The sequence below is a fragment of the Schistocerca cancellata genome, chromosome 12 (assembly GCF_023864275.1).
Source record: "Schistocerca cancellata isolate TAMUIC-IGC-003103 chromosome 12, iqSchCanc2.1, whole genome shotgun sequence".
In the NCBI taxonomy this organism is placed as follows: domain Eukaryota; kingdom Metazoa; phylum Arthropoda; class Insecta; order Orthoptera; family Acrididae; genus Schistocerca; species Schistocerca cancellata.
Genome location: NC_064637.1, coordinates 31,010,876 through 31,024,419, shown reverse-complemented (window position 1 = coordinate 31,024,419; position 13,544 = coordinate 31,010,876). Strand labels below are relative to the sequence as shown.

The window sequence follows — 13,544 nt, the reverse complement described above, 5'->3', positions numbered from 1 at the left end:
CCTAATCTAATTCCCTCAGCATCACCCGACTTAATTTGACTACATTCCATTATCCTCGTTTTGCTTTTGTTGATGTTCATCTTATATCCTCCTTTCAAGACACTGTCCATTCCGTTCAACTGCTCTTCCAAGTCCTTTGCTGCTTCTGACAGAATTACAGTGTCATCGGCGAACCTCAAATTTTTTATTTCTTCTCCATGGATTTTAATTCCTACTCCGAATTTTTCTTTTGTTTCCTTTACTGCTTGGTCAATATACAGATTGAATAACATCGGGGAGAGGCTACAACCCTGTCTCACTCCCTTTCGAATCACTGCTTCCCTTTCATACCCCTCGACTCTTATAACTGCCATTTGCTTTCTGTACAAATTGTAAATAGCCTTTTGATCCCTGTATTTTACCCCTGCCACTCTTTGGAATTTGAAAGAGAGTATTCCAGTCAACATTGTCAAAAGCTTTCTCTAAGTCTTCAAATGCTAAAAAAGTAGGTTTGCGTTTCCTTAATCTTTCTTGTAAGATAAGTCATAGGGTCAGTATTAGCTCACGTGTTCCAACATTTCTACGGAATCCAAACTAACTTCCCCGAGGTCGGCTTCTACCAGTTTTTCCATTCGTCTGTAAAGAATTTGTGTTAGTTTTTTTGCAGCCGTGACTTATTAAACTGATAGTTTGGTAATTTTCAAATCTGTCAACACCTGCTTTCTTTGGGATTGGAATTATTATATTCTTCTTGAAGTCTGAGGGAATTTCGCCTGTGTCATACATCTTGCTCACCAGATGGTACAGTTTTGTCAGGACTGGCTCACCCAAGGCTGTCAGTAGTTCTAATGGAATGTTGTCTACTCCGGGGGCCTTGTTTCAACTCAGGTTTTAATCTATTATGAATAGAGACAATTTCATTCCAAATTTAGTGTTTAGTAAATAACTTGAAAATTATTAGTACCTTCCAAGCTTCACAGAAGCTCTTCTGGAAGAGTTTGGAAGGTAGGAGATGAGGTACTGGCAGAAGTAAAGCTGTGCGGACGGGGTGTGAGTCGTGCTTGGGTAGCTCAGTTGGTAGAGCACTTGCCCGCAAAAGGCAAAGGTCCCGAGTTCAAGTCTCGGTCCGGCACACAATTTTAATCTGCCAGGAGGTTTCATATCAGCGCACACTCCACTGCAGTATGAAAATCTCATTTTGTCATATTGGAAATGTTTAAAACAGTTGTAAGTTGACTGCGACCTAAGGTGTCAATCTCTAAATGCTTGCTTTGTAATAAAATGTGGTGAGAATATTTTTGTGGTGAAGTTTGGGTTGAGTATTGTAGCTTAACACAAGATAAAGAATGTTCAGTATACCACATTTTACAACACAGTACTAGCATGAAAATAAATATTATCCACCAGTTTTATACGTATCTTGTGCAATCCAGGGTGCTGCTGCTTGATGCTGCTGTAGGTTCATTTTGATGTTGCTGCATCATCTCATAGAAATCGTGTAATGGTTTAAATAAGTTTTAGTGACTCTAGTTAGTTTAAGAAGGATTTTATTTCGCATGCTAGATGTTTGGCGGGAAACGTGCGTCATAGGACTCTCGAAGTCTGATAACATACTGCTGATACAAAACTCGATCCAAGACTGAAGTATGGTAGTGTACAAATTGCCTCTGTTTATATGGTTTCAAACAATTACTGCCATTGTTACGTACTGAATTTTGCATTTATACAATTAGAGTTTTTGCATACATTGTCCCAAATCACATAGAAAGTAACACGGAATAGAAGTGAATAATTTCATACGAAGACCGGAAGGAATCTGTTTCTATTACACCTATAAATTACATGTTTTATCATCACAACAATATATTTCATTAATTTGCATATAGTATTGAACTGGCTTAAAGAAAAATTGTGCTATCATTTTAAGGTGAACAGAGCGATCAGTTTTATTGAATGAAAAGCCTAGATGCACCTAATTAATTTTCGTACGAGTAAAATTTTATAGCCGGCTGCGGTGGTCTAGCGGTTCTAGGCGCTCAGTCCGGAGCCGCGCGACTGCTACGGCCGCAGGCTCGAATCCTGCCTCGGGCTTGGATGTGTGTGATGTCGTTAGGTTAGTTAGGTTTAAGTAGTTTTGTCATCTATGATGACCATAGATGTTAAGTCCCATAGTGCTCAGAGCCATTTTTGAAAATTTTATACTTCTGTATGGTCATAATTACGATTCTGTTAACTAACACCCATTAAAACATGGGTATGCTTGATTCTGACTGAAAAATCATGTCATATTTTTATTAGGGCTCCAAATAATTTCTGGTTTCAAAACATAAAAGTAACTTTCTCTCTATGACTTGGAAATATTAGAGTTTTAATTGTTAATTACTCCATAGTTACAATAGCAAAATCATTCCTACCATGTTTCTGAAATTTGTATTGTGTGTAAATTATGACGGTGCATTAGTTTTTAAGTAAACATGTTTCCTTCATTCTATATACTGGGGAGGCCCTACGTTAACAATGTCAAAACAAGTTTAAATTTGTGAATAGGACACAGGGTCCCAAAGAGTAATTTACCGTCTCTTAAGGTCATCTGAAGACCAGTATCAGTTGCAAAGCGATTTAGAAAAGATTGCTGTACGGTGTGGCAGGTGGCAGTTGACGCTAAATAACGAAAAGTGTGAGGTGATCCACACGAGTTCCAAAAGAAATCCGTTGGAATTTGATTACTTGATAAATAGTACAATTCTCAAGGCTGTCAATTAAACTAAGTACCTGGGTGTTAAAATTACGAACAACTTCAGTTGGAAAGACCATATAGATAATATTGTGGGGAAGGCGAGCCAAAGGTTGCGTTTCATTGGCAGGACACTTAGAAGATGCAACAAGTCCACTAAAGAGACAGCTTACACTCCTCTGTTAGAATATTGCTGCGCAGTGTGGGATCCTTACCAGGTGGGATTGACGGAGAACGTCGAAAGGGTGCAAAAAAGGGCAGCTCGTTTTGTATTATCACGTAATAGGGGAGAGCGTGTGGCAGATATGATACGCGAGTTGGGATGGAAGTCATTAAAGCAAAGACATTTTTCGTCGCGGCAAGATCTATTTACGAAATTTGAGTCACCAACTTTCTCTTCCAGATGCGAAAATATTTTGTTGAGCCCAACCTACATAGGTAGGAATGATCATCAAAATAAAATAAGAGAAATCAGAGCTCAAACAGAAAGGTTTAGGTGTTCGTTTTTACCGCACGATGTTCGGGACTGGAATGGTGGAGAGATAGTATGATTGTGGTTCGATGAACCCTGTGCCAAGCACTTAAATGTGAATTGCAGAGTAATCGTGTAGATGTAGATGTATAAGGTATCACCTGGCGGCATTTTATTGTACTAGCTACACTTCACCAGCTACATATATATATTACGGGATCTTTTGGGTAGCACATCATATACAATTTCTTCAGCATATAAACGTCTGTGGGGAGAATCAGAAACAGAAACAGTGGCTGATGCAGTGGTCACCCAAGTGTAACTAGTTGACAGAGACATTAGTGTGAGACAGGACACAGGGAGCACACTGACGATGTCAGAAAGAATTCTCCGTCTCATTCTGTGCAGAACGCGTTATGCTCCTGCCTTATTGGCAGGAGTGTGTCAGTTGTAAATATGAAGTTTCAAATTGATTGCTGGGTTTTAGTACAGACTGCTGTGCATCACCTTCGTCTCTCTGTTTTGCAGTGGATGTGCGGGTGTTTGGGTTTGACCTGGTGGTGTGTTTGGACTACCTAATGAAGGTGGGAGACTTCTTCACCAGTGGCATGGCCCAGGCACAGGCTGAAGTGGCTGGCAGTTCAGCCACTCCGTCGACTGCCGACGGGCCCCTGCCGGCCGCTGTGACGTCGCGGACGTCGCGTTCCTCCATCGCCAAGCAGAGCCGCACGTCGACTTCGCTGCAGGGGGTCCCCACTCCTACTCAGCAGGTGCTGGCAGGGGAGTCACCTCCGAAGCCTGGCATGATGACTGTAAACATCCACGTCGAGATGCCGGACATCATCTTGGTTGAGAGCATGGACACCGTCGACACCAATGCTATCATTATGAATGTGAGTTGCCTGTCGGAGTCTATTGTTCACCTCGTATTCTGACTTTACACGGTGGTGGCTATGGCAGGAAAAAGATTTTCTGCCGACATGCAGTGCTTGATATCTTAATGTTGACTTGTATTTTCATTTTGTGAAAGAGTTCTGACATTTTACATTGAATCTTCCATTCTAATTTGTAGTATGCTCTGTTTTGAACTTTCTGATGTATTAAAACTGTGCCATACTGCTCTTCGAACAAAGACCTGACTTTTTGATGGTGATTGCTGCTGCAAAGTGACTAAAAAGTTCACAATTTATTGTTACAGTCAGGAAAATCTTTTTATTTTAAGGCCAAATTTGGTGCTATATTTTGCCAAATGTGGCACTATGTTTTCCCAAATTTTGTGTTGCTGTGTGCCGCATTTGACGTAGATTTTTTTGCTATATTATTTGTTATATTTTTGCCAGATTTGAGCTTACATATTTGCCAAATTCAACATTAATTTTTGCCAGATTTGGTTTCCCCCTCCCACTTCCCCACCGTTCAAAGTCGGTGTTCCATTTTTCCAAATTCAATTTTTCTGTTGGTCAATTTGGTGTTTTTTTTGTCAAATCCAGTGTTTTTAGCCAATTTGTATTGTTTTTCCTAAATTCACAGTAACCCCCCTCCCACCAAATTCCACGTTATTTTTGCTGATTTCAGTACTATTTTCATCATCACAGTAAACATCATTATGTGGGAAATGAACTGCCAGTTAAAGATTAAAGACAAACCTTAGTCTTCAGAAGAGATTTGAAGTCAAAATGCAGTTTTAACAGTCCGTAATTATCAGTTAAGAATATAAACTGCCATCCTGTCGATTATAGCATTTTTTATATCCCAAAATTAGAAACGTTGCAGAATTTCAGAAAAATCACTCATTTTGCATTGTGTCACCAAAACCCAATTATTTCCCCTTCCGTTTTTTTAAAATATTCTGTCCCTATGTATTGTAAAGCAAAAGAATCATTCTGGAAACAATGCCCTAGGCTGTGGCCAACCTAATTTTCCACTATAAACTGTCTTTCACAAGATATGCAAGAGAATATTTGTGAGCTTTGGCAGGTGGGACACGAAGTACTGGTGGAAGCTGTGAGCATAGGTTGTGAGGCATGCTCGGATGTGAATGTTCAGGTTTGATCCCAGTTTGGCTCTCAGTTGTAATCATCCAGCAAATTTTGAGTGTTAATTACAGTTTGGGTCACATGCAAGCTCTTTTTAGATTTATATACCCCTGCCTGTAAAAACAGAACCCTTATAGGATCACTTCGTTGGTTGTCTGTCTGTCCGTCCATCTGAATGTTCAAAAGCTTTTTTTTCTCAACAGTGGGTAGATGTTGTTATTGTGGTCTTCAGTCCAGAGACTGGTTTGATGCAGCTCTCCATGCTACTCTATCCTGTGCAAGCTTCTTCATCTCCCAGTGCCTACATCCTTCTGAATCTGCTTTGTGTATTCATCTCTTGGTCTCCCTCTACGATTTTTACCCTCCACGCTGCCCTCTGATACTAAATTGGTGATCCCTTGATGCCTCAGAACATGTCCTACCAACTGATCCCTATTTCTAGTCAAGGTGTGCCACAAATGTTGCATCTCCCTAATTTTATTCAATATCTTCTCATTAGTTATGTGATCTACCCATCTAATCTTCAGCATTCTTCTGTAGCACCACATTTTAAAAGCTTCTATTCTCTTCTTGTCCAAACTATTTATTGTCCACCTTGAACGTCCATACGTGGCCACACTCCATGCAAATACTTTCAGAAACGACTTCCTGACACTTAAATCTGTACTCGATGTTAACAAATTTCTCTTCTTCAGAAACGCTTTCCTTACCATTGCCAGTCTACATTTTATATCCTCTCTACTTCGACCATCATCAGTTATTTTGCTCCCCAAATAGCAAAACTCCTTTACTACTTTAAGTGTTGCATTTCCTAATCTAATTCCCTCAGCATCACCCGACCTAATTCGACTACATTCCATTATCCTCGTTTTATTTTATTTCTTCTCCATAGATTTTGATTCCTACTCTGAATTTTTCTTTTGTTTCCTTTACTGCTTGCTCAATACATACAGATTGAATAACATCGCGAATAGGCTACAACCCTGTCTCACTCACTTCCCAACCACTTTTCCCTTTCATGACCCCTGACTCTTATAACTGCCATCTGGTTTCTGTACAAATTGTATAGCCTTTCGCTCCCTTTACCCCTGGCACCTTCAGAAATGATAAACATCTGAAAATTAAAATTTTAAGTGGTGATGTGTTTATTATGGTGCTCTATGTGTCAGATAAATAAATTCCAAAAAATGTAAGTAATTACATTAATAAAACAATTGACACATACATCTAACTTAAGATTCACACCAAAATAAGTGACTCTTTCTGTACAAGGTTAAATTTTGATACATAGCCTCACTGGCACACCCAGAAAATATTCATCACATTTCAGGTTAATGTGCACACTTTTATGCACCTGATGGTGGTACAATGGGGGATCAAATATAAATGGGGTTTTTGTTCCTGAACATCAACAGTTGGGAGGACTGGCCCCAAACTTATGCTATGCTTAGGTGGTACCATTAGAAGTGAGGAGAGTGTGCTGTTAGATATCTCCCACCATTTTGTTAGTAATGCTCACAATGTCTGAGCAACAAGTGCACCACTCCATTGTGCAACACGTAATGATCAAATTTCTTGCTCATGAAGGAGTTACAGCAGTGGAAATTTGCCAAATATTGACTGCACAGTTTGGTGACGAAACATTATCAAGGACGCGTATATTTGCCTGGCATAAAAAGTTCGAGGAAGGACAAGAACATGTGGAAAATCAGCAACACAATTGCCATTCTCGGACCAGCATTAGAGACAAAAACAGTAATGCGGTTAAAGACATTACTGATGACAATAGATGGATGATAGTTTTTGTGCTACGATTGCCTGATACTATCAGGCAATTGTAGCAAACGACCTACTGTTCCATAAACTGTTTCAGGTGGGTTCCCTAAACTTTTGACCAGAAATCTGAAGTTGAGACATTTGGAGGTCTGTGAGAGGCTCACAGCAAGGTTTGTAGAAGAAGGTGATGCATTTTTGAGTTAGAGTGTCACCTGCGACAAAACATGGGTTCATCACTGCACTCCAGAATTCAAACAAGCCAATAAGCAGTGGCGAAGGAAAGGGGAGACTGCACCAGCGAAAGCCAACACTTGACTGTCAGCTGGCCTGGTTCTTTCAACCGGGCCCCTTTTTTTTTTTTTTTTTTTTTTTTTGCCCCCCCCACAGAGACATTTTGCTGATTGTGCATTGCTCATACAAAAAAAATCAATCAGTGCTGCTTACTATTGCGAACTGTTGAACAAGGCGAGAGTTGCATATCGCTGCAAAAGACGAAACTTATCGATTCAACAGGTCATCCTCCTCCATGACAATGGGCGACCCCATACTGCAGCTCTGTTTCCAAGCTACAGGAAATGCATTGGACTTATTGCCCTGTGATTTCCATTTATTTGGACCAGTTAAAGAAACTCTAGGAGGGCAACGATTTGAAGGTGGTGAGGGTGTGGAAGACTATGTGTGCAACTGGCTGGTGAAACGACCCAGTTCTTGTTATGATGAGGGCATAAAAAGCTGCCGATATGCTGGGACAAATGCATTTCCATAGCAAGAGACTATGTGGAAAAATAAATTATAATTGCCTCGAGTTTTTCAACAAATGAATTTAAGTAAAAAATTAAATCTGGTTTATATTTGATCCGTCCTTGTACTAAGCTGCCGAAATGTATTGTGCTGCTAAATGTTAGTAAACATTATTTTATAGAATTTATGATGCAGTTTCTGACCTCAATCAATTCCATATGAGTCAAATAAATTTAAGGTCCTTTTTATCTTGACTCTCTCTCTCTCTCTCTCTCTCTCTCTCTCTCTCTCTCTCTCTCAAAAAAGTAGGGGAACTATGAATTTGTTGGGATTCTGGGAAAGCATGCTCCTCGACATACATACAGTAAATAAACTTCGTAGAAGATTAAAACTATAAGCCAGACTGAGACTCGAACTTGGGATCTTTGCCTTTTGCAGGCAAGCTGTCTATCGACTAAGCAACCTGAGCATGACTCCCGACCTGTCCTCACAACTTTACTTCTGCCAGTACCTCGTCTCATACCTTTCAAACTTCACAGAAGCTGCCCTGCAGTATTTGCAAGACTAGCACTCCTGGAAGAATGGATATTGTAGAAACATGGCTTAGCCACAGCATGGGGGATGTTTCCGAAATGAAATTTTTTCTCTGCAGCAGAGTGTGCTTTGCAAGGATGGGTCGTGAGTTGTGGTTGGATAGCTTAATCAGTATACCTCTTGCCTGTGAAAGGCAGAGATTCTGTGTTAAGAGTTTCAGTCCGGCACACAGTTTTAATCTGGCAGGAAGTGTCATATCAGTGTACACTCCACTGCAGAGTGAAAATTTCATTCAGTAAATAGTTTAGGAATTTCCTATTTTGCATTACTTGGACTACAATTCAATCAATTTATATCATAAAACCATCATTTTCCAGTGCCTTCCTTTTTTGATTCCTCAATTGGCACATCATGATTTCATTACTTTAGAGAAATTTGTTATGGATCTATTGAAGATATAGGCTGTGAAGATAAAATCCTCTGTATCTTAATGTGGATGGCACTGGGCCTACAGAGTCGCTGCCTAGAGTGACTGTGACAGTACAACAGTGAAGCGTAACACATTTGAATACAAACTGCTCTGTATTTACCTGCGACTTTTGTGTAATTTTATCAGACATTCCCTGTAATTGTCCAATAATGCTCTTTGAATACATTGGTTTCGTTACAAGTGATGGATGTGATGCTTGATACTAATTGAGTGAAACAAAGTAATTTTCAGTTTATTCAGTCCTTTGCTTTAACATCTGCACAATTAGTTTTTTCAAATGTATCCAGAATGCATAGCACCATCTTTGCATAATACTTGCCTTACTAACTGCCTATGTTCTAAATTCATCTCTTGTATTATGATACCATATGTGTAAATAAGCTTTTGATTTCTTGTAAAAATTTTTCCTGTCATTAGTTACAGTGACATCTTCACTAATGAAGTGTGATATCTGCATGAGACAAGTTTCTCTCTTGTTTTTCACGTACTCTTAGCTGTCAGTGGTTTCTCTTGCCAAATTCTCTTTGTGTCTTCTCGCATCCCCTCTTAAGCATTTCAGAATACATTTTTGTGATTCTGATTAGTTCTTGATCCTTGACAGTCTATTGTTGGTAATAATAGTAGTAGTAGTAGTAGTAGTAGTAGTAGTAGATGTTGTTGTTGTTGTTGTTGTTTTTTCAGTGTGGAGACACGTCTGATATAGCTCTCTACACTAATCTATCATGTGCAAGCCTCATCATTTCCTTGTAATTTCTGCAACCTACGTCTGTTTGGATTTGGGCTCCCTCTATAATTTTGAACCTGCATACTCCTTTCCACTGCCAAATTAAAAACTCCTTAATGCCTAGGGATGTGTCCTGTGAACACATCGCTCTTTGAGTCATCGCGCCTTAAATTCCTTTTCTCCTCAATTTCATTCGATAGCTCTTCATTAGTTATCAGACCTACCCATCTAATCTTCAGCACTCTATTGAAGCATCACGCTTCAGAAGCTTCTGTTCTCCTCTTATTGTCCACATTTCTCCTCTGTACAATGCTACACTCCAGCCAAATACTTTTCTAAAAGATTTTCTAACGTTTAAAGTTATTAAAACATTATGTTTTTCAAAAATACTCTTCTTGGTACTGCTTATCTGCAATCAATATCCTCTTTACTTCATGCATTTGCTAGCCAAATAGCAAAATTTGTGTAGTACTTTCGGCTTCTCATTTCACGATCTACAAAATTGATGGCCTTGCCGAGGGCACAGAAATTGCAAAAAGGGTAATTACTCTTCTTTACTTCTGCCAGAACTGAATTCTCTTATACTGAGGTGACAAATGTTGTGGGATACCTCTTAATATAGTGTCAGACTTCCTATTGCCCAGCACAGGACAGCAGTTAAGTGCAGCACGGATTCAAAAAGTCATTGCAAATCTCCTGCAGAAATATTGGGTCATGCTGCCCCTGTAGCCATCCATAATTATGGAAGTGTTTCCAGGGCAGCATTTTGTGCACGACCAGACCTCTCGATTGTGTCCCATAAATGTTTGATGGGATTAATGTTGGGCAACCTGGGTGGCCAAATCATTCATCCAAATTGTCCCTAATGTTCTTCAAACCAGTGATAAACAGTTGTAGAGTGGTGACACGGCACATTGTCATCCATAAAAATTCAGTCGTCGTCATGGCTGCAAATGGTCTCCAAGTAGCTGAACATAATTATTTCCAGTATGATTAGTTCAGCTGGACCAGAGGACCCAGTCAGTTGTTACATGTAAGCACAGCCACACCAGTATGGAGTTGTCACCAGTGCGGACAGTGCATTGTTGACAAGTTGGGTCTGTGCCTTAGTGGGTGTGCACCACACTCAAACCCTACCATTAATGCTTACGGACTGAAATTGGGACTCATCTGACCCGACCACAGTTTTCCGACTGTCTAGGGTGCAACCAGTATGGTCACGAGTCCAGGAGAAGTGCTGGAGGTGACGTTGTGCTGTTAACCTAGGCACTCGTGTCAGTCAGCTGCTTCCATACCCCTTTAATGCAAAGTGTGTCCTAACGAATACTTTCATCATACATCCCACAGTTACTTCACAGTGTTGCTTGTCTGTTGGCACTGACAATTTTAAACAGACACTGCTGCTGTTGCTGTTGGTTAAGTGAAGGCTGTCAGTCACTGTGTTGTCTGCGGTGAGAGGTAATGCCTGAAATTTGGCATTCTTGGCAGACTCTTGACACTGTGGATATCTGAATACTGAATTCCCTAACGATTTCCGAACTGGAATGACCCGTGTGTCTAGTTCCAACTACCATTCTGTGTTGTTGGAGGTATGTTAATTTGTGTGGACGTAATCCTATCAGAAACCGTTTCATACGTATCACCTAATTACAAATGATATCTTTGTCAACACACTGCTCTTTTGATACCTTGTGTACAAGATACTACCACCATCTGTATATGTGCATGTTGTTATCCCGTGGCTCATGTCACCTCAGTGTATCTAGCTTTGTCCACAGAAATGCCTTTAAGGAAGCCAAACTGAGATGATGATAAAAACTTATTCTCTATTTAATATTCTGTTATAAGCTACATTCTCAAAAAAAGTTTGAGCTAGGGAGGAAGGAGTTACCTCCACCACTTCTGTAATTGAGTGTTACTGCCACATATTTCAATCTTCCAGGAAATGTATTTGACTCATCATTTGGTTGCAGAGGTAACACGAGGGGGACCACTTCAGACTTCACTCAAGATTTTAGTTCTTTGGTTGGAATACCACCGTCGACAGAAGAGTTACTTCTATTATTACTTTTACATCTAAATTTTGTTGGTGTATAATTGATGCATCAGTGTTAAGTATCTGTATTCTATGGTAAGGTTTTGGAGGGCTCAACTTCCAATTTGCATTATCAAACACTTTTTCAGTGTAACTGAAAGTGTTTGGTAATTTTCTTTTCACACTCAACGCCTTCTCGTCTTAGGCCAGTTGGAGTATAATATTTTAATTAAAAGTAATAGACCTATTGATACTGTTCTTATGGACACATTCTCTGTCTTGCAGAATGAAATAAGTTTCAAGCTTCGAATGTCGGACACCCATCTTGTAATCACGGGTGGTATCAAGGACCTGCAGTTGTACTCTTGCTGCTACAGCCCGGATAAGCGCAAGGACACCATGCAACAGGTACAGTGTTTGATTACTTAGTGACTTAATAATTCAACTGTGTGTCCTCTTGTCTATATTCCTGACACATGCTATGATTTGGAAATGTCAGTTAAACATAAGTTGTGTATATATCATTTGGCTGTGTACTGCCAGTCTAGACTCAGCCGTCGATCGGTGAATGAAGCGATAGTGTCATGTAAACCAGAAATGGTTAGAAGGCCTGAAGATGGTGTAATTGAACACCAAAACTGGTTGCGTAGATAAATAAATGCAAAAGAGATGGGTATCTTAATTTTTGTTTCATTTAAACTGGATTTGTTTGTGTTATGTATTCAAGACTGCACGATATGTTGATTTTTTTTTAAAGCTTTTAGCTAAAACTTCAACCCTCGAATGGGCACACCTGTGTATGCACCAGCCCCACAAAAAATTTTGTCTTGTATCTTTCTATTGTTGTTTTACAATTGCGAGCCTGTATCTATTCCTTCAGTATTGCTTCAGGTAACGCTGTGATAAGTTGTGTTGTCATACATTGAATAGTGGCAGAATAGGGAGCGCTTATAAAATATAATATATAATGGAAACTGATTGCTGCTTGAATAATTGAAAAAACTTAGAAAGAGTAATTGAAAGAATTTGGTAGGTACACTTATCTTGCGTGAACTTCAGCTGGCACTAATATCAACAGACCATCAATATTCAATACATTTAAGATCAACATTTAAATTTACATACTTGCCATTATCACCATTGTGGATAGAGCTGGTTATGACGATGCTGTTACTCTATTGCCCTTCCTCTGCGCACGCAAATTCCTCTTGTCTGCTTGGATCCTCTTGATGCAGGATTCTCGGCGTGGACAAAATGATGAACAGATGGTTTCTTTTATATCCATATATGAACTTCATCTCCCTAATAACTTTTATAACACTACTTTTATGTACAGTTAGATTACACATTTTTAGAAGAATATTAACACGTAGGAACTCCTCATACGTCTGCCCGCTACCACTTATAGAAACAAACAGGTGAAGATACAGAAATTAATCAACTGAAGAGCGTATCTCTACTTGTTTTGTTAGTATCCCCAGTATTATTGCTGGTGAGAGAAACAAATAATAATGAACCCCTTATAGGCCCGGGAAAAGAATTGGCATCCGGTATGTTCAGCCAGTCGTAAAAGGCGACGAAAAGAACAAACCACTAATAGGGCTAACCCCCCTTTTATTGTGATTAGTTGGTTCAGAAGAGAACTAATGAAGCCTCGGACAAGCACCGTCATGGTCGGGGACCAAGGATTCATGATTGCAATACAGGATCAAACAATAAACACCAGATATTACAGCAAGCATATTATTAAAGATCCCAATACCACAACAGATGAATGCAGACTTTGCAAACAACAAATAGAAACAGTAGATCACATCACAAGTGGATGTACAATACTAGCAAATACAGAATACCCCAGAAGGCATGACAATGTAGCAAAAATAATACATCAACAACTTGCCATACAACATAAACTAATAAAACAACACGTTCCCACATACAAGTATGCACCACAAAATGTACTGAAGAATGATGAATACAAATTATACTGGAACAGAACGGTTATAACAGATAAAACACCACC

At 39.5% G+C, this 13,544-nt stretch overlaps 1 protein-coding gene across 1 annotated transcript in view; it reads left to right on the top strand.

Moving 5' to 3' along the window:
- The window catches only part of LOC126109417 (intermembrane lipid transfer protein Vps13), a 443,304-nt gene that overhangs the window by 180,755 nt on the left and 249,005 nt on the right, over positions 1-13,544 (top strand). Inside the window, exons 29-30 of the mRNA XM_049914452.1 lie at positions 3,714-4,078; positions 11,807-11,929. Coding sequence (XP_049770409.1) covers positions 3,714-4,078; positions 11,807-11,929 — 488 coding nt within the window. The remainder of the gene's footprint in view (positions 1-3,713; positions 4,079-11,806; positions 11,930-13,544) is intronic.